The sequence below is a fragment of the Ctenocephalides felis genome, unplaced genomic scaffold, assembly GCF_003426905.1.
Source record: "Ctenocephalides felis isolate EL2017-DRISC unplaced genomic scaffold, ASM342690v1 CF-g0.4_SCAFFOLD_03573, whole genome shotgun sequence".
In the NCBI taxonomy this organism is placed as follows: domain Eukaryota; kingdom Metazoa; phylum Arthropoda; class Insecta; order Siphonaptera; family Pulicidae; genus Ctenocephalides; species Ctenocephalides felis.
Genome location: NW_020539727.1, coordinates 9,683,686 through 9,705,869, shown reverse-complemented (window position 1 = coordinate 9,705,869; position 22,184 = coordinate 9,683,686). Strand labels below are relative to the sequence as shown.

The 22,184-nt window shown below is 28.7% G+C and overlaps 2 protein-coding genes across 5 annotated transcripts in view; both read right to left on the bottom strand.

Annotated features, from left to right (window-relative positions):
* LOC113389071 (calpain-A-like) overlaps positions 1-22,184 on the bottom strand; it is a 609,920-nt gene that overhangs the window by 432,205 nt on the left and 155,531 nt on the right. The window lies entirely within an intron of this gene.
* On the bottom strand, positions 10,797-12,196 carry LOC113389078 (zinc finger protein 85-like). The gene has a single exon (XM_026626137.1). The coding sequence runs from the start codon at positions 12,158-12,160 to the stop codon at positions 10,889-10,891; it is 1,272 nt and encodes a 423-aa protein (XP_026481922.1). The 5' UTR covers positions 12,161-12,196; the 3' UTR covers positions 10,797-10,888.

The window sequence follows — 22,184 nt, the reverse complement described above, 5'->3', positions numbered from 1 at the left end:
AAGTATAATAATCTATAATAATAATCTCTTTCTTCTCAAAATAAATTATTACAAGAGTAATTCTCATTCGAAAATTTTTGATAAAACTGGAAATGCAGATTCTTATATATAAAAATCGAAATTATTTGGCATTACTATAAATAATTTTAATATACTATTAAACATATTAGCTTGTAAATATAATTTTTGACTAAAACAATTACTAATCTTGAAAGTAAGTTATCAAGGAATATTCCTCTCATAAACATTATAAACAATTGTATAATATTTTTTGTCATTGTAACAAAAAATATTGTACATTCTTTGGTGTCTTGTGATAATCTGAGAACGTGCTTATAAAAGAATCTATAATATACCTTGAAATAATTCAGAATTTTGTTTTGAATACAAATATAAATTATCAAAATGATTTGCTATCGATAAATCGATATGGATCCCTAATACTGTCTAAACTTATTTGTAATTCATATATGAATTAATATATATATATATATATATATATATATATATATAATATATATGTAATTGCATTGCTTGTAAATGTAATTTGCGGCTCAAATAATTAAAAGGTATGTACTTTTGAAAGTTGCAAGTAGACTGTCGAAGAATAATCTTGTAATAAACATTGATGTGAATAACTAACTGCTACATCTCTTCGTATATTACATTAAGACTATAAGAATGTACCTAATATGAGGAATATAAAAAAGTTATGAAGAATATAAAGAATAATACGAATGAAAGAAGAAATTAATATGTTAGGAATACAATTATATATACAATATACAATATAATAGCTATATATATACAATATAATAGCTATTGTTATGAAAATTTTTATGGAACATAATTATGATTGTATTACTAATTAAGACTAAGTATACAGAATGATTCGAAGAAACTTGTATGTTAACAGCACCTTTTTAATAGTAAAGTAGTTATTTTTATGAAAATATTTGTGGAACATCATTATGATTGTATATTTATTCAAATGAAGCTCTTGATTATACAGAAAAATATGAAAGATTTTTATAATTTAAAATGTGTTCTATATAGAAAATTACAAATAATGTGGAATATATTTTGTGCATAATTAGTAGAATTATTGGTTATACTTAGCACTATCTGTTTCTAAACAAATTTACAAATCTTGTATGGAACATAGTTTTAGGTATTGTTTGGTCAAAGTCTAATTTATGCGTAACAAATTAGTACTCTTGAAAGCAAGTAGTCGAGAAATATCATTTTAAAATAAAAACATTGACCTTAATTTTAAATTATTAGATAGATAGATAGATACATTTTGGCTAGAAGGGCCAAACTCCTTTTGTTAGTTCTTGTATGACAATTGTTTATTTATAAATCCTTTGGTGTTGTGTATTACATCAAAAATATACTTCCTTGACTTATATAACATACATTCAGAGCCTTGTTTTAATGGAACACTAAGAATGATTGCTTATCATAATACTGTCGATGTCCGAACAAGTTCACAAATCTTGTATGGAACATATATTTAGATAATGTTAGTAAAAGCCTAAGAAAATTGTGCTCTTGAACATAACTTGTCAAGGAATATTCCTCTTAACTTTTATATTATTGTGTAGGCGGGCCATATCTCTTTGTTTCCTTGTGATCAAAAACTATTCGATTCAAATATTGCAAATCCTTTTGGTATGATGTATTACATTAACAATGTATCTAAAAACTTAAGTAACATACATTTGGAGTCTTTGGAATTATATTCTTATACAACATGTTTTGATTAAAAATTCTTTGGTTATGATGTCACCATGACAGTTGATATAAATTATAATTTCTTGTATACCTTATAAACGTCTCCATAAGTCCCTGATCCTATTCTTTGGATCAACTCATATTCATCCTGGGGGTTCTTTCTTGATATATCAGAACTCAAAACATTTGATCCATGAGCCATGTTAATTATTTGTCACATTACACATTTATTATAAAAACATTATTTATTTACACTTATATAATTAAACTGCACTGAATTAACACGACAAGGAAATTGTCTGTATAAATATTTTAATATAAAATTAATCTGATAAAGAAAAATTACAAAGAGCACTGATGTCCATTGCCATGTTGACAACTGCGAACAAATCTTTGGAATGAAAGCTTTCACAATAATGTTATTGACGTAAATAAACAAAAATACAAAATAAACAGTTTTGGTAAATAAATAAAATATTTTTGGGCAAAAGAATGCAGATTAATAGTAAATATTTTGTATTTACATCCTTGTGGTTCTAAAATCAACTAAAAATATAAATAAATTTTTGAGGTTATGAATGACATTTCATATTATACCACATATATACAAAAAAAATAGTTTGTGTTAAAATAAAGAAATGGTTATATATTAATATTTAAAAAACATTGTACAGTTAAAAAATACAGATTAATAATAAATTTTGTGTTTGCATCTGTGAGGATTTAAAATCAAGTAAAAATATAAATAAATATTTGAGGTTATGTTTGATTTTTGACATTTCTTCTTATTGCGTATAAACCACATATATTAAAAATAATTTAGTTAAAATAAAAAATTATAATATTATAGAATACAAAAAACATTGTGCGGTTGAAAAATGCAGATTAATAATAAATATTTTGTGTTTGCACCTTTGTGGTTCTAAAATCGACTAAAAATATAAATTTCAAATTGCATACAAACTGCATATAAAAAAATTGTGTAACTCAAATACTTAATTGATATACTCTTGTTTTCAAAATTTACTTGTGATTTCATATATATCTATTCAACTTCTACACTTAGAAATATTTATTATTTATTATTATTATTATCTTTGGTTTTGGTTTATTTAAAAAAAATATCCATTACCATGTGTCACTTATTACCACTTTGCACAAAGTATTTATAAACACTGCATTCCTTTGTTTCTTCAAAATCTATTTATAAATCCCTGTTCTATAAATAGAGTGCTCAGATTTGTAATTCTATTACCATGGTATCTTCGGGACTATGGTACGGTCTGTCAACAGTTGTTATTCTAGTTATTATAAGAAAAATCAGAGAGTACACGTGGGGTAGATGTAGAAGTAAAGGTTCTTTGCGTGGTAAAACGTTTTTGATAACCGGTGCTAATTGTGGCATTGGATATGAAACTGCCAAGGCTCTTGCGATTAGAGAAGCTAATGTTATTCTTGCCTGTCGGGATGTGTTTAGAGCCAGGATGGCTATTGAGCAAATCAGACAGTACTTGCCTTTGGAAGACTAGTAAGATAAATGTCAAATACATTTGTAATATATTTTATCGTTCTGTATGTTTGTTACAGACTGCTCTGGAGTTAGATTTATCGGATTTTAACTCCATCAAAACATTTGCCCAATTGATCAGGCAAGATCATAACGACATATATTGTTTGATCAATAACGCAGGTCTTGCAACAAATGAGTTACTGAAAACCAAACAGAATTTTGAAATTCATTTTGGTGTCAATTACCTTGGACATTTTTTGTTGACAAACTTGTTGCTCGATGTTTTATCTCAAAACAACGCTAAAATTATCAATGTAACTTCTCAATTGCACGAAAAGGGTGTTATTGATTTAGCTAATATTGAAAAGGCTGTTATAATCGATGAGGAAACATCCTTGCTTGGAAGTACAAATAAAAACAAAGGGCATGTGAATCCGTTTTATTGCAATTCCAAGTTGGCTAATTTGTATTTTGCAATGGAATTGGAGAAGATGGGTTATGAATCCTATGCGATATGTCCTGGCTTTACGTATACAAATCTGTTTAGAAATCATTCTTTTAAATGGTACCAGTACGTGCTTTTTATGCCAGTTGCATTTTTCTTTTTACGAAGTGCTGAACAGGTGAATATTTTAATTAAATTTATGGTTGCAGAATGAGACAATCTTTCTAATTCTAGTACTTAAAATATATCGTTTATATATTTTTTTTATTGATTCAATAGGGGTTTATTTTATTAATTACAAGTATTGAAAAACTTTTGCAATGAAATATTTTTTGAACTCATAGTAGCAAATTAATTATATTGCAGAACTTCTGTAACAAAATTTTTCTTATAGAAATTTTCAATTTTAATTAAATAAAATAATTTACTCTAACTTGTTAATAAAAAGTCTTGCAACAAAATATGCCTTATAAAACAAGCTACATTTAATTTTGCTTAAAATAATTAATATACTCTAAATTGATAATAAAAACGCTTGCAACAAAATATTTCTTAGAGCAATTTTTAACTTTATTTAAAATAAATAATCTACTCTAAAATGATAATAAAAAGTTTTGTAACAAAATACTCCTTATAGCAACTTTTAGTTTTCTAAAAAGACATTTTATTTTTCTTATTCATAATCATGAATTTATTCATACATATTCTAATATTGTCTAGGCTCATAAGTAAATTGAAATTTTTGGCAGATGACAGTTTTTATTTGTTTTCAATGCCAAACAATGTCTCAAATATTCTTAATGTCAAACAATGACATGTTGTTTTTTGCATTTTTTTTCATTTATTTCTACAATGTTAATATTTTTATAATCACATGCATTGTAAAAAAAATCCCTTAACAAACTTCAGAAAGATTTATCAAAATCCGAATAATTGTTTAGGAGAAGTATATTAACATACATCATTATAGAAGAATTTTATATATAAGATATTCTGAATCTAAGTATGCTAATCTAATCTAGTATCGTTATGATTTGAAACTTCATTTTGCAATAAAATATGCCTCTGGTTTATAGTAACAATTTATTACTCGCACTTATAACAATATCAACTAATATAATTTATTTTTTTAATTTAATCATGAGTCCTACACCCATTATTACTCTTACTCTGCAACCACCATGACTTCAATTAAAATTTATATATAACATATAATTTATTAATAATTAATATATATTCCTATCTGATTCAATAATTTTTTCAGGGAGCACAATCCGTTATAAAATGTGCATCAGAAAATCTCAAAAACCCAAAAAGACATTTTTGATTCTAGAGCACCCACTATCAGAAATGGATATTATTTTAAAAATTGTAAATTTTATAAATCTAAAGTTTATTTGGACGAAGAGCTTTCTAAAGAGCTGTGGATTAAAAGTAGGAAGTTATGTGATCTCTGAATAATAGTAGAAGTAAATTATAGTAATAGATTAATAATAAATTTGAAAATTAGAGAGAGAAAACTTGTTTCGGTTTTAATTGTTGATTTAAAAAAAATGTTATTGAAGATTGTTTTGTAAATATATATAAATACATTTTTACTAAGTTGAATCTTAGTTTTAATTATGTCATTAATTATAATTATTAACTTCCTGTAGGGTAAGTTATAATAATCGCAAAAAACTCGAAAACGAAAATTTTTATATATCTTTACGTTTCAAAGGTTTCTGAACATTTTGGCAAACCTCAGAAAAAATTGATGTATGTACAGATACAAATTTTTGTCGACGATTTTGGAAAAACCGATTTGATACATTCAAAAAAACATTCGATTCATATTGATAAATAGACATGTTGATTACTTTTTGGCAAAGGCAGGTCCAGCCATTCCGAAGATACGGGGCAAAAAGTGCCAAAAACGGTAACTCAGTTTTTAAGAGAACGGAGCGTCCGATTTGAATAATTAAAAAAACATTTTACTTGTATTGACAAGATGAACTGATTAAATTTTTGGGAAGGCAGGTCAGGCGGTTTCGGAGATCTAGTAAAAAAAATGCAATTTGGCGGTCAAAAATGATCATTAGACATATGCACATCAAAATATCAAATATTTTATGGAGATTTTAATAAAAAGTTTAGATTTTGTTTACATTTCTATGAGTTGATTTGAGCGCGTATTTCAAATTCATTATAATTTTGAATGCTTATTACCTTGGTTATATATATTTATTATAATTATTACCTATGCAATAAAATAATGAGATAAGTTGAAGATGTATAGAAGAAATCGTAAATCAATCGAAATAATTTTGTATCTGTATATATCTATTATTATTGTATATTTTTATTGCAAATGTTTATAATTCAATTTCATGTAAATCATCAATTAAAAAATCTTTTTTTTTTCATATAGGTTTATTGCCGATCAAAATAATACAATTTTTTAAGGCAATATGCTGGGTGTAAATTAAAAAAAAAAAATGAGAATAAAAATATAATAAGTACCAACTGCCTCGATTATCAATAAATGCATAGCATGTAACATTTGCTGTATATTTTATACTATTTATGCAGTCTATTATATTCTTAAATATTTTATGACATAAAATCAGTTAAACAAATATTTTCATATTTCATTAATTTCCATCACGTTTCCGACTATGAAATGCCATGTGTCTTTTCTGAGTACTTGATTGTGTGAATGTCTTATTACAAATATTGCATTCATAGGGTCGTACTCCATTATGAATCATCATGTGAATTTTCAGATCACTTGATTGTGTGAATGTCTTTGTGCATGTACTGCATTCATAGGGGCGCTCATCACTGTGAATGACCATGTGTCGTTTCATATTACCTAACAGCTTGAATGACTTATTGCATATACTGCATTCATGGGGGCTCGCTTCACTATGCACCACCATGTGATGTTTTAGATTACTTAATTCTGTGAATGTCTTATTACAAATGTTGCATTCATGGGGTCGTACCCCGTTGTGTATCATCATGTGACTTTTCAGACAACTTGATTGTCTGAATGTCTTCTTGCACATGCTGCATTTATAAGGACGCTCACAACTGTGAATGACCATGTGACGTTTCAGATTACTTAGTTCTGTGAAAGTCTTGTTGCATATATTGCAATCATAGGGGCGCTCACCACTGTGAATGACCATGTGCTTTTTCAGACTACCTAATTCTGTGAATTTTTTATTACAAGTATTGCATTCATGGGGTCGTACTCCACTGTGAATTAGCATGTGATTTTTTAGACTACTGAATTGTGTGAATGTCTTATTGCATATACTGCATTCATGGGAGCGAACGTTATTGTGAGTTAGTAAATGAGTTTTTAAAGCAATTGATTGTCTGAATGTTTTACTGCATACGTCACATTTAAAAGAGCAGACTTCAGAATGTGTAATCATATGTGATTTCAAACCTTTTGATAGTTTGAAAGTCTTGTGGCAGATTTCGCATTTAAAAAGGCGTTTTTTGCTGTGACTAGGCATATGAGCAACCATATGCTCTTTTAAATGATCTGATTCTGCAAATGATTGATTACAAATTCCACATTCATATATGGATGTCTCGATTGACTCCTGTTTGACTTCTTCTTTTATTGTCACCTCGGAATTAATGAATCTTTCTAAATGCGTTTCATCTTTTTCAGAACACAAGTCAGATTTAACAATATCATCAAGAACATCTAATTCCTCCACAACTTCGGATTTAATGTCTTCTTCTGAAAATTCTAGTGGTTCAATTTTAATTGTCTGATCACTCATGGACATAATAGTTTCTTCTGACATTTTTAAATATTTTTACTCAATAAATATTAGTTTAAATATACTCAATAATAATGATAATATAGTTTAATTAAGATTTATAAATATTGCAAATGATTTCAACTAATTTGACATTTGAAGCATAGAGTATATTTTCGGAAAGATGAGACATTTATCTGATAGCTTCCACATTTAACGTAAGTGGCGCGTATTTCAAATTCATTATGATTTTGAATTATTATTACCTTGTTTATGTTTATTTATTTATGATTGCATGTGCATCAATATTTATTTTTCTATTTGAGGACAATATTTATTAACCGATGTTTAAAAATATTGCATCAATATTTATATTCAATTTGAGGACAATATTGGACAAGGCCATTTATAAAGAATATTGCCTTAATATCGATTCATGTTGGCCTGATCGATTAGTTGACATCATCACAGGGCAATATTGATAATTGCAGCCACATAAATCCAATGTTGGCAATATATGAGACCGAGATTAATTTCTACATGGGCATGAATTTAAAAAAAACATAAAAATTAATATAAGTAACAATTGCCTTGATTATCAATAAATACATAGTATGTAACATTTACTGTATATTTTATACAATTTATACATTCTATTACATGCAACAATATTTTATAGCATCAAATCAATTTAACAAATATTTTTTATTTCATTGATTTCCATCACATTGCCGACTATGAACCACCATGTGTCTATTCAGACTACTTGCTTGTGTGAATGTCTTATTGCATATACTGCACTGATGGGGCCGTACTCCGTCATGAATCAGCATGTGTTTTGTCATATTACCTAATAGTTTGAATCTCTTATTGCATACACTGCATTCATGAGGGCGCTCAGCACTGTGGATAACCATGTGACGTTTCAGATTACCCAATTCTGTGAATGTCTTATTACAAATATTGCATTCATGGGGTCGTACTCCATCGTGTATCAGCATGTGATTTTTCAAACTACTGGACTCTGTAAATGTCTTATTGCATATACTGCATTCATGACGGCGTACTCCGTCATGATTCAGAATGTGGCGTTTCAAATTACTTAATTCTGTGAATGTTTTATTGCAAATATTGCATTCGTGTTGTCGTGGTACTCCAGTGTGAATTAGCATGTGATTTTTTTAGAGTACTTGATTGTGTGAATGTCTTATTGCATATAGTGCATTCATGGGGGCGTAATCCACTGTGGACGACCATGTGTCTTTTCAAAGTACTTAATTGTGTGAATGTCTTATCGCATAAACTGCATTCATAGGGGCGTAACCCACTGTGAATGAGCAAATGATTTTTCAATGCAAGTGATTGTCCGAATGTTTTACTGCATACATCACATTTAAAAGAGAACTCTTTGGAATGAGTGACCATGTGCTTTTCCTTTCCTTTTAATAGTTTGAAAGACTTGGGACAGATTTCGCATTTGAAAGGGTGTTCTTTGCTGTGACTGGGCATATGATCGACCATATGCTCTTTCAAATGATATGATTGTGTAAATGATTGATTACAAATGCCACATTCATAAGTGGATGTCTCGACTGACTCATGTTTGACTTCCTCTTCTATAGTCACTACGGAATTCATGAATCTTTCTAAGCATGTTTCATCTTTTTTAGAACACGATTCAGAATTAAAAATAGCCTGATTAGCATCAACATAATCCTTAATTTCGCGTTTAAGGTCTTCTTCTGAAAATTCTGGTGGTTCAATTTTAATTGCCTGATCATTCATAGACATAACTGTTTCTTCTGACATTTTTAAATAATTTGCACTCTCTCTCGTTTACCCAGTAAATATTTACGACAACAGTTAAACAATAATAATAATTAATAATATGCCAGTTTATACATTAAACTTTTCAATATGTTAAATAACTTTCACTAAATTTACATTTATTATTTGACATTTGAAGCATAGAGTATATTCAAGAAGATGGGACATTTATCAAATTGCTTCGATATTTAGCAGATGGCGCGTAATTTCAAATTCATTAAAGTTCTCTACATCTCAAATGTTAAGAAATGTTCTTGTTATTATTTAAATCCGCGAGCCTTTCGACTTCTGAAAAGATATAACCATAGATAAAAAAGAGTGCGCGTAAGGTTTATAGGCAATGGAAGTAAAACTTTTTTGCTATTGAACGAGATGGCATTTAAGTTAAAAATAAATACATCATATAACAATTTTGAATAATGTTTATTAGTAATGTTGTAACACTCGTGATGTACTTTTATTAATTTCAACCAATATGCATATTTATATAAAAATAAATTATAAATTATATATATAAATAATGAAGATATTCATATATTCATAATAGCATTGAAAATGTTTGTAATATTTGAAAACAATAATGTAATTAAAGTCATACTTCAAATATGACATGATGGGTTTGTCGTTTTAATTAGTATTTAGAAATGAACCTTCATTAGAGAAATAAAGTATTTGCTGATTTATAAATTCTATAATATTCGTTCATACGATATATATGTTATATAATAGATTACATATATGTTAAATAACGCCTAAACAAATATTGTTTTCGCAACTTTACTCAATTAAAATTAACATGCATTCATTGACTGCTTGTATTTTTTGTACTTTTTCGCTGGCGAAATAATCTCATTCTTTGAACAGCTGTATAATATAACTGTTTTGCCTAAAGAATATTTTCTATTTCAATAACTTCAAAGATTCATAGAAACTACAAATAACATAGAAATTATTTCAATAAACTTATGTTTCGTACAAAGCGCAAATGTTGCATTTGTTTTATTATTTTTATTATAATAATTTACGGAAAATAGGGTAAAATATTCTTCTGATTCAGGCATTATTCATTGAATCAAGATTAGTACTATGATGTAACTTTAAAATGTTTATTTATCTATGCCGATCTCCTTGTTGATATGAATACGCATACAACATTGATGCCAGTACGCATACAACGACAGATCTCTATTCACATACACGACGACTAATCACAATCGACCCGTATAGAAATGATTTCATCGAGAGGGAATGACGTACAGTTCGGGAGTAGGGCTATTTCCGTTGCATTTGTAAGGATTTACACCCTAGTCGCGCCTAAAGAAGTTTTACTTCAAAAAACAAATAAAATTATAAAATAATATAATAATATGCAATAATTGCTTGATTATCAATAAATAAATGCATTATGTAATGCTTACAGTGTATTTTATACTATTACATGCAAGAATATTTTATAACATAAATTCAATTTAACAAATATATTAATATTTCATTGATTTTCATCATGCTTCTGACAATGTACAATTTGTTGAATTGAGTAAATCTTTTCTATGCAATAATTTGCAATTTCACATTTCCAAGGATAGTTTCTATTATGTTGATCCTTCAGACTACTTGATTGTCTTCATGCAGGCGCTCATCGCTGTGAATGACCACCATGTGACGTTTCAGACTACTTGATTCTGTGAATGTCTTTTTACAAATATTGCATTCATAGGGTCGTACCCCACTGTGTTTCTGTATGTGTTTTTTCAGATTACATAATAGTGTGAATTTTTTATTGCATATAGTGCACTTATGGGGGTGCTTACCACTGTGAACGACCATGTGATATTTCAACCTAGTTAAAACTGAGAAAGCCTTATGGCATTGTTTGCATTTATAGGGACGTGGCTTGTGCTTCTGCATGTGACTTTCCAGAATACTTAATTCTGTGAATTTTTTATTGCATAAACTGCATTTATGGAAATTTACTTCATTGTGAATTGTTTTGTGGTGCCTTTTCAGACCATATAAATCTGTAAATGTCTTATTGCATATAGCGCATTCATGGGGGCGTGGGCGCACTTCAATGTGTGTCAGCATGTGACTTTTCAGACTATGTGATTGTGTGAATGTTTTATTGCATTTACTGCATTCGTAGGGCCGTACTCCCTTGTGAATTAGCATGTGTTTAGTCAGATTACCTGATTGTTTGAATGTCTTACTGCATATGTTGCATTTATGGGGTCGCACTTCGTTGTGAATGAGCATATGATTTTTCAGATTACCTGATTGTGAGAATTTCTTATAGCATATGTGGCATTCATGAGGTCGCTCACCATTGTGTACAAGCATATGAGTAGTTAAATTACCTGAATATGTGAATGTCTTATTGCATATCTTGCATTTTACGTGTCGTTCTTCAGAATGTATAATCATGTGTGCTTTCAACCCTTTTGAATGTTTGAATGTCTTATTGCATATCTTGCATTTTAAGTGTCGTCCTTCAGAATGTATAATCATGTGTGCTTTCAACCCTTTTGAATGTTTGAAAGTCTTATGACAGATTTCGCATTTTAAAGGACGCTCTTCGCTATGAGTAGGCATATGCTCATTTAAACGATATCTTTTTGCAAATGATCTATTACAAATGTTACATACATAAGTGGATGTCTTGATTGTTTCCTGCTTGACTTCTTCTTCTATTTTTACTTCAGAATTCATGAATCTTTCTAAACAAGTTTTATCATCCTCAGAACTCGATTCGGATTTAAAAATATCATCAAGAACATCAACATCATCCTCAATTTCGCGTTTAATGTCTTCTACAGAATATTCTGGTGGTTCAATTTTAATTGCCTGGTCATTCATAGACATAATTGTTTCTTCTGACATTTTAAAATATTTTCACTTACTCGCGTGTACTCAATAAATATTAGTCTAAATATATTCAATAATAATATGATTTAATTAATATTTATAAATATTTAAAATGATTTCAACTAATTTGACTTTTACTATTTGACATTGAAGCATAGAGTACATTTTCAGAAGGATGAGACCATAGATAAAGATGAGACATTTATCAAATCGCTTTGATATTTAGTAGATGGCGCGTATTTCAAATTCAGTTACGGTTTTATCATAGACCTTATAATATTATTAGTCCAGTTATTTAAGCTTAAATTAGGTAAGAATATCGGAATTCAAGATACACAGCTGTAAGACTGTAAATACCCAAAAATAGCACCCTAAAGGTATTTCGAATTACGAGGTGAACTTAATTATGATTATACTATAATTGCATAATTATTATTATACTTTGGAAAATCGTTATAAAATATTCTTTCTTGTGATAGAATTTGTAAATAGTATGAAATGTACAAGAAGCATTACATAATATGCATTTATCTTTGGATAATGAAAGCAACTATTACGTAATTATTGCGGACTATCTGAATGTTAATTTAAGAGCTGAAACTTTTAGAGATTTTTCTTGGAAGCAAAGAAATTCGAAAATGACCGTATTAAGGAGCATCCAAATATATATATATATATATATATATATATATATATATATATTTGAATAGTCCTATTAATATTTGATGTTGATATAATATATTTAATTTGAGTTTAAAAGTCGGGCGTTACATCAATAAAAATAGTATGAGAGTTTTTAGAAATTTATTTAAAATCCATACGTTTTTGTTAGCTTCTTAGAAACTACCTTCATGTTGCAATCAATATAACTACAAAAATAAGATCTAAATAAATAATATGTAAAAAAAATTCATAGAAAAACAATAATAATAAAACACTTACAATTTTGTATCCTAATATAACAGATGAAAACTTTATTACTCCATTGTATTAGTATGTGCACAGTGGTAAAATATATATTTTTTAACATCACAAATGGTAAAATACAAATGAACACGAATAAACATGAATAACTCAACAAGTTGTCGAAACTATGTATTTACTATTCAGAGTCTAAGATAGAAATGTTACTTTTTTGAAATAGTTCTTTAACATGTGTTCAAATTTTACGAGAAATTTAAAAAGCGATGGGATCTTGTCATTTTTGAAGAAATTTTGACACGGTATTTAGGAACCACGTGTTTGTTTCGTTCAAGGCCGTGTTATCGAATCGTTTGTTTATGACTTTGTCGTTATGCAATTGCAAAAACAACCCCTCAGCAAATCTTCTTTTAATTACGTTCTCTTTAAAATGTAAAATTTTTGGGTTGAAAAAATCTATATTATAATTATTTATATGCTCGGTTAACATGGTTTTGAATTGTTTGGGATTTTTTGTTATTTTTATACCATATATATATAAATGTTTTAGGCCAAACTTAGCGACAAATCAATGAGTTTTATTCATTCATTTGTTCACTAAATTACATCTAAAAACATTTTTAAAATTTTTGAAAATTTTTCCATGCTATTTCCATACAAAACTTTGATTGAATCGCGCTCTATCTAAACGTTAATATTAAGAGCTAAAACTTTCAGAGGATTAATTTTTATCAGTTTGGAACCATTTGAGCCCTTGGGAGCAAGGAAATTAGAAAATGTCCATATTAAGGACCACTCTAATATATGTATATATATAATGTACTAGAATACCTGGCCACGCTTTGCTGTGGCTTTTATTGAAATCTACAATTTTATTTCTTTATTTTTTAAAATTGTCCAAAAAGGTTTAATTTTCGATACACGGATATTTCTAATTTCTGTCTACAAAACAATTTTTACAACTTCTTTTGATAATTTTTTTGCATAGTAAATTATAAAACTCCGAAGAATAATTAATTGGCCTATCTGTGGCTTAAAGTGCTTTAAATTTAAAGTATGTCCAATTCAATTAAAACGAATGGTAATAATTAATAATTTTATTAATAAATAAATAGTACTTAAATTATAATACATATATTTTTATATAATAGTGTACGTATAAAATTATCCTAACTTATTTATTTGATACGTTCTATGACTTTCTATCACTTTTAGCATAATGTATTGTACTTTCATTATTTTTTGGTGTTGTACTGCTTGTGTTCTGGCTGCTTCGTCTAGGGAGTTGCCTTTCCCTGGATAAATTACTCGACCTTTCCTGAAATCGAAAAATATTTTATCACTATGGTATATTAAATTTTAACTTCTCATAGGGTAAGTTATTGTAATCGTTCAAAAATCGCAAATAGAATTAGTGGTGTATGGCTTTGTGCCTTAAGGCAAATTGCTGGAACTTCCCGTACCTAAATTATATATTCTAGGAAAAAAATCAGTAATCAATAAATATTGATCAAAGATTTACAACAATTGTTTTATACATTTTCAAATAGATAATTATAATCACTATATATTTTATCGTCAATAAAATATACAGTGAGGATCTTATCGCTCAAAACACTTGAGAAAGTTTACATTAGCAAGAGGTGCAGAATGAAACCGCGAGACCTGCCTTACCAAAAATTTCATCAATTATTCATTTCGTCATTACAAGTAAAATGCTTTTTAAATCATTCAAATCTGTTTTCTCAAAAACTGTATTCCCATTTTCTGCACTCTTTGCTCCGTATCTCCGTAACGGCTGGACCTGCCTTTGCCAAAAACTAATCAGCACATCTCCCTATCAATAGGAATCGAATGTTTTTTGAACCATTAAAATCGGTTTATCCGCGCGCCCGAAAATTAAATAAATTATAATTAAATAAATTATAATTATAATTAAATAAATTGTATCCATTCATACATACACACACATTTATTTTTCCTGAGGTATGCCAAAATGTTCAGAAACCTTTGAAACGTAAAGGTGTGCAAAAAATTTTATTATCGATTTTTTTGCGATTACTGTAACTTACTCTACGGGAAGTTGAAAAATGTATATGTGTATATGTGTGTGTATGCGTGGATACAATTTTCCTCCCACGATTTTGGGCGCATGCATCAACCGATTTGAATGATTCAAAAAAACACTCGATTCTTATTGATATATTGATTTCTTTTGGTTCTTGCATCTTGCTTTGTGGCAAAATGCCACTTACAAATAATATATTTTTGTATCCATATTGATATTTATTCATAAAAAACTCTATCTCTTTGCAAGATTTGATTTTGTTCAATATATAGTTTGTCTATATTGCAATTTTAGAAAAAATCTTATAAAGAATAGAAAGTATGGGTCCCTTGATCAATATTAAAACCATTAAAACGATTCAAATCTACTCGACTATGATGATTAATACGCTTTTTTTAAAGCGAATTGCTGGAACTTCCCGTACCATAATGAAATATTCGAAGAATAATATTTAGAAAAAACTAGTGGTGTGTATGGCATCGTGTCTTAAGGCAAACTGCTGGAACTTCATGTACCGTAACGAAATTTCGAGGAATATTAAATGTTTTCAAATAGATTATTATAAATACAGTAACATTTATTTATAAGAATTATATAAACTGAATTGCAAAGTAGAAATTATTTGTTTAAAGTATATTAGAACTTAAGTTTGAATTACAATTAAAATCAAAATTATTTTTGATATACAAAAAAAATATTTTTCGAAAAAAAAAATTCAATAAAAAAATCGTAAAGCAATCATTTTGTTAAAACAAGCAGAAAGTTTTTTGAATCATTCAAATCGGATGCTTAGTTCTCTCAAAAACTGCCATTTTTTGCATATTTTGCTAAGTATCTCCGATTGTTAATGTTCTGGAGATAAATTGATTTATGATTCACATTTGATTTGCTCAGATATAACAAGATAAAGCAAAAATAATGAAAGTTACAGTATTTGTAATAATATATTTGAAAACGTTTACAATTTCTCGAATATTTCGTTACTACTATTCAATTTGCCTTAAGGCACGATGCCATACACCACTAGTTGTCAATTATATTACCTGGCTTGTATTGGTTTTTTCGGTACTTCTATTCGTCTTGTTGACTTCTATGCTCGTTTGCACAGAATCTTCATAACTATCATTGTAGTCCGGAACGTATATCCTCATATTATTATTGTTTTCTGTTGGAGCAGGCGCATTTGGTTGACTAATTTGAGGGCTACTTTGTGGACTATGTTGAGGTTTATTTTCCGCTGCAATCCTCTTCTCTGTATTCGATCTCGAATATTGCTGTTTCTTCTTCAAAATATTCATCAAGTTGCTATTGATATTGCCTGCGGCCTGTAGAGTTGCCAAAGTTTCTGCAGCTTGCCGATTTGGCAAAGTCGTGAAGTAGTTCCTAGAAAAGGCGTGATCCATTTGGATGTTCTGGTTTTCAGTTTCGCTGGAAGGACTTGTCGGAGGAGCAGGATTTATAAGCTGTTCCAACTCTTGCTGGTTTTGCAAAGGTTCAATAGCCACGTTTTGCTGCTGAGTTATATCGTTCTGCGCTTCTGGTTCCACCAAAGGTAATATACTAGGTATCCTCTGAGAAGCTTCGGATTGGTGATAATCGATATTGGCTTGTTGTTGTGCTTGATAAGCTTGCTCGTCCGCGACTTGCTGGTTGTTTGCAACCTGCTGCTGGTAGAACTGTATGGAACCAGGTTCTACGTAGTTGAATGTTTGATATTGAGGCTGAAAACTATTCTGCTGCTGCGTTTGAAGGTAGCTGGTATCCGGAATTTGGTATGTTTGCTGCTGGTGTTGGACTATCGCGTTTGCTGGTTGTTGGATGTAGGCTAGAGCTGAATCCATTGTCTGAAATAGAATTTTAGGATTATTGACTACACATTGACTCATCATAAAAAGTAAGGTTTATACAAAAACCGAAAACTTGGTAATTTTTTTTTGGTTTTGGTCAAATAACTCACGTATAACTTCACGTTATATGAAGGCACTCTTTTTTAATTAGCCTAGCAGAAACTAGATAAAATTTACCACAATTCCATTTAAACACTTATATACAGTCCGATATAAAAGTTTTGAATAAAACGACTTTGAATTTGATTTTTCATTCTTTAGCAATAAATAGAATTTTTTATTTTATTTTATTTACATATATTTATTGCCAATCAAAATAATATACATTTTTTAAGACAATATGCTGAGTAGGGAATGCAATACCGGTATACCGAATTACCGGTAAACCGCCTGATATTTCGGAGGTATTTTTACCGGTATTTATTCCAAAAATACCGGTATTTTCGGTATTTTTACGCAAGCGCTATTTGATACATAATACCCTAAAGTTTAAATTTCACGGAACAAATTTATCTTTAAATTCCATAATCGCATAAACAGCTATATCTTCAAGTGATTCTATAGGATAAACAAATGTCAAATATCTCAACTCGTCATTAAACTGAATATTTATTGCTTTCCAAAGGGCTTCATATCGTGTTACAATAAATAGAATTGGACTGATAGATAATGATATTTGTTTCATCTTTTGTAAAAATGTAACGGTTTTTAAAGAGATATTTGCGCCAAAATATTTTATATCATACAGATTACCCCTGCGTAATATTTATTTTTTCTAACTTTATACGTAATAACTATGATAACTACTAAGTATTTTTGCTTTTTATTACAATTATGAAATATAATTTTTCGAAAACGTTTCGAAGTTTGAAAATACTATAGAAGCATCAGGTTATTTTAAATAACAATACACAACAATTATAGTAACTTATTATTTATCTCGATAAAGAATCCGATCTTAAATTAGTGACCTAAAATTATTTGTTAAAAATATTGGAGATTATGCTAATTTAACACATCGGATACAGACAATACAGTTTATTATAATAATGTAATATGATCTTTTATGAGTTTTTGGTCTTTTTTACTCATAAGTTTGTTTTTGGTGAAAAGTACTCAATATACTCGATAGTGATAATGAATTAATTAAATTGGATGTAATTTTGTTAAATTATTATTTAAAAAAATAAACTTATTGTTTTATTTTATTGTTTTTATTGTTTAGTTGAATATAGTTGTAGTTGTATAGACATTTTTTTTATATTTGTACTAGTAACTTTCAATTTTGTTTACGTTTGTTCAAGATAATAAAAATACCGGTAATTTACCGGTACTCCGGTTTTAAAATGATAAATTACCGAAATACCGGTATTGAAATTTTCCATCGGTATTGCATTCCCTAATGCTGAATATGAGATATCCTCTTTTTCTTATTTTTTGACATCTTATTTAAGATTGTATGGCCACTTTTTTCAATTTTTGAGTAGGATATTTCTCGCTTAATTCTTTTAAATATTTGTTTGGGTGACCTGGTAGTTTTTCGTGGTATTTTTTGCTCCTTTTTTATCATTTCATTAATAGTTTTTATTTTTAGATCTTTATGTAAAGTGTCATTTGTAATATACCAGGGTACGTTCACGTGCATCTTAAAATTTTCGATTGCGCTATTTGTATTTTTTTTATATTTGAATTGCTTGCGCACGCCCATAGCTCAATTCCGTATGTCCGGATTGGGAGGTGGGATATTTTTTTAGTTTTTGTCAAATAACTCACAAATTTGATATGAAGGTACTCTATTTTAGTTAGCTAGACAGAAACTAGGTAAAATTTACTACATTTCTATGTAAACACTTATATACAATTCAATATAAAAGTTTTGAATAAATCGACTTTGTTATTTTGATATTTCATTCTTTAGCAATAAATAGAAAATTCGGGACAATTTTTTATGAAAGCATTCTTTTTTAGTTAGATAGTGAGAAACTAGATAAAATTTACTACATTTCCATGAAAACAGTTATAAACAGCCCGATATAAAAGTTTTGAACAAAACGATTTTGAATTTGATTTTTCATTCTTCAGTAATAAAGAGCAACCACGGGACATTTTTTTGGTTGTTGTCAAATAACTCACACATTTTATATGAAAGCACTCTTTTTGAGTTGGATAGGAAGAACCTAGATAAAATCTATTATAATTCCATGCCAATAGTTATAAAATATAAAAGTAATATAAAAGTTTTGAATAAAACTACTTTGAATTCGATTTTTCATTCTTTAGCAATAAATAGAAAATTCGGGACATTTTTTTTAGTTTTTGTCAAATAACTCACAAATTTTATATGAAAGCACTCTTTTGCAATTAGATAGGGTGAAATTAGATAAAATTTACTACAATTCCATGCCTACAGTTGCACATGGTCCGATAGAAATGTTTTGAATAAAACGGCTTTGAAACCGATCATAAAACCGGTTTTTTAATAGTAGTTTCTCAGGAAAACCGGTTTACCGGCAAATTTAGTGTGATTTAAAGCAGTTTTTGACAAAATTTATTTACTGTTCAATTTTATGAGTAATATAATATTTTAATTTTAATTAAAAAAACAAAGACATAATAGTTAATTATGTCTTAGAAAAACAAAGACATAATAGTTGGTCTGATTTCAATAACTATGAAAATAATAAATCTTTATATATTATGCATCATTTCTACATAAGAATGAATATATTTTATGATAGCATAAGAAAAAGTTTAAATAAATAAAAATAGTACATTTTGAAATAAAAGTCTTCTAAAAATTAAAAAAAAATTAGATACATTCTGTCACATACTTGTTAATGTCAAATTTAATTTTAAAAATAATTATGCAAAACTCCAACTATTTTCTTTCGATTAATTAATTTCAAATATTCTAATTATTTTTTTGTTTAATAAAATATGATTTCAAAAGAGGGAGAATGTTTATTGATTTGTCGTTTTTTATTTATACAGTAAAAACCGATTTTTGCCACTAAATACTGGTTTTGGAGTTTCGTAATTTCCGTTCGAGGGCTCGATTGACTGCTGTTCGACTTCTTTTTCTATAAAAAATAAAGAAAAAAAGAAAAAAACATATTTTAAAAATATTGTGCAAAGATTAGTAAAAGATGCAAAGAGATGCAAAGATATTATATATTTTTGAATTATATTGAAAAATAACTATATTGAAAATTTCATATCTGAATTTTGTGTGGGCCCTGATTATTACTCAATTTCATATTTTAAGTGAATTAATTTATCAAATCCTGTTCATATGTATCATTCAATCTGCCATACGTATATACTGTATCTAAAATTATTTTAATTTCGGGCACATCTCAGCTGCTTTTTGGCAATAATAATGTAGACATTTAATTTTTCTTATTCATAATCATGAATTTATTATACATATTCTAATATTGTCTAAACTTATAAGTAAATTGATATTTTTGGCAGATGACAGTTTTCAATGCCAAACAATGTCTAAAATATTTTCAATGTCAAACAATAACATGTAGTTTTTAGCATTTTTTCTACAATAAAACTATATTTTTATAATCACATACATTCTAAAAAAATTCCTTAACAAACCTCAGAAGATTTATCAAAATTCGAATAATCGTTTGGGAGGAGTATAATTACATACATCATTGCAGAAGAATTTTGTATATAAGATACTATAAAAATATTTTTAGAATGTATAAAAGTAACTAATTGCAAATGTGATATATGAGTTAAAATTAAAGTAGTAAGTAGTAGTAAGCTAATTAAAATATGATAAAATAATAAAATATGTAACAATTGCCTGGACTATCAATAAATACATATTATATAATGTTTACTGTATATTTTATACAATTCATACATATGCAAAAAGATTTCATAACATAAATTTAATTTAACAAATATATATCTTAATAGTTCATTGATTACCATCATGCTTCCGACTGTGAACTAACATATGTTTTTTCAGAATACTTGATCTTGAGAATATCTTCTTACATATATTGCATTCATGGTATCGTGCTCCATTGTGTATCAGCATGTGATTTTTCAGATCTCTTGATCGTGCGAATGTGTTATTGCATATACAGCATTTATGGGACTCATTGTGAATTACCATGTGACGTTTCAGATTACCCAATTCTGTGAATGTCTTCTTGCATACATTGCATTCATGGGGTCGCACTCCATCGTGAACAAGCATGTGATTTTTCAGATCCCTTGGTTGTATGAATGCCTTATCGCATATGCTGCATTTATGGGGACGCTCATCACTGTGAATGAACATGTGACGTTTCAAACCACCTAGTTCTGTGAATGTCTTATTACAAATATCACATTCATGGCGAACTCCACTGTGTATCAGCATGTGACTTTTTAGAGTACTTGGATGTGTGAATGTCTTATTGCATATAGTGCATTCATAAGGGCGTACATCATTGTGTGTTAGCATGTGACGTTTCAAATTACATAATTCTGAAAAAACCTTATTGCATATAGTGCATTCATGGGGGCGTACTCCATTGTGCATCAGCATGTGAGTTTTCAAATAACGTGGTTGTGTGAATGTTTTATTGCATATACTGCATTCATAAGGGCGCAATCCATTGTGAACGAGCATACGATGACTTTTCAGACTACTTGATAGTTTAAATGTCTTACTGCATATGTTGCATTCATGGGGACGATCTTCACTGTGAACGAGCATGTGGATTTTCAGACTATCTAATCGTGAGAATGTATTATTGCATATATTACAGTCATAGGGGCGTGCTTCACTGTGAGTCTTCATGTGACTTTTGAGCTGACTTGAATGTTTGAATGTCTTATTGCATATATTGCATTCATGAGATCGCTCACCACTATGAATGAACATGTGTCTTTTCATATTACTTAATTGTGTGAATGTTTTATTGCATATACTGCATTCATGGGGACGCTCATCACTGTGAATGAGCATGTGTTTTTTCAAAACAAACAATTGCTTGAATGCCTGGTTGCAAAATTCGCATTTAAAGGGACGTTCTTCAGAATGTGTAATCATGTGAGTTTTTAAATGACTGATCGTTTGAAAATCTTATGACAATTTCGCATTCGAAATGAAGCTCTTTGCTGTGACTGGGCAGTGATCGACCATATGGTCTTTTAATTGATCTGATTCTGCAAATGATTGATTGCAAAT

What these genes read in the sequence shown, in the direction of transcription:
- LOC113389078 (XM_026626137.1), bottom strand. Translation starts at nt 12,160, where the DNA reads ATGTCAGAAGAAACAATTATGTCTATGAATGACCAGGCAATTAAAATT.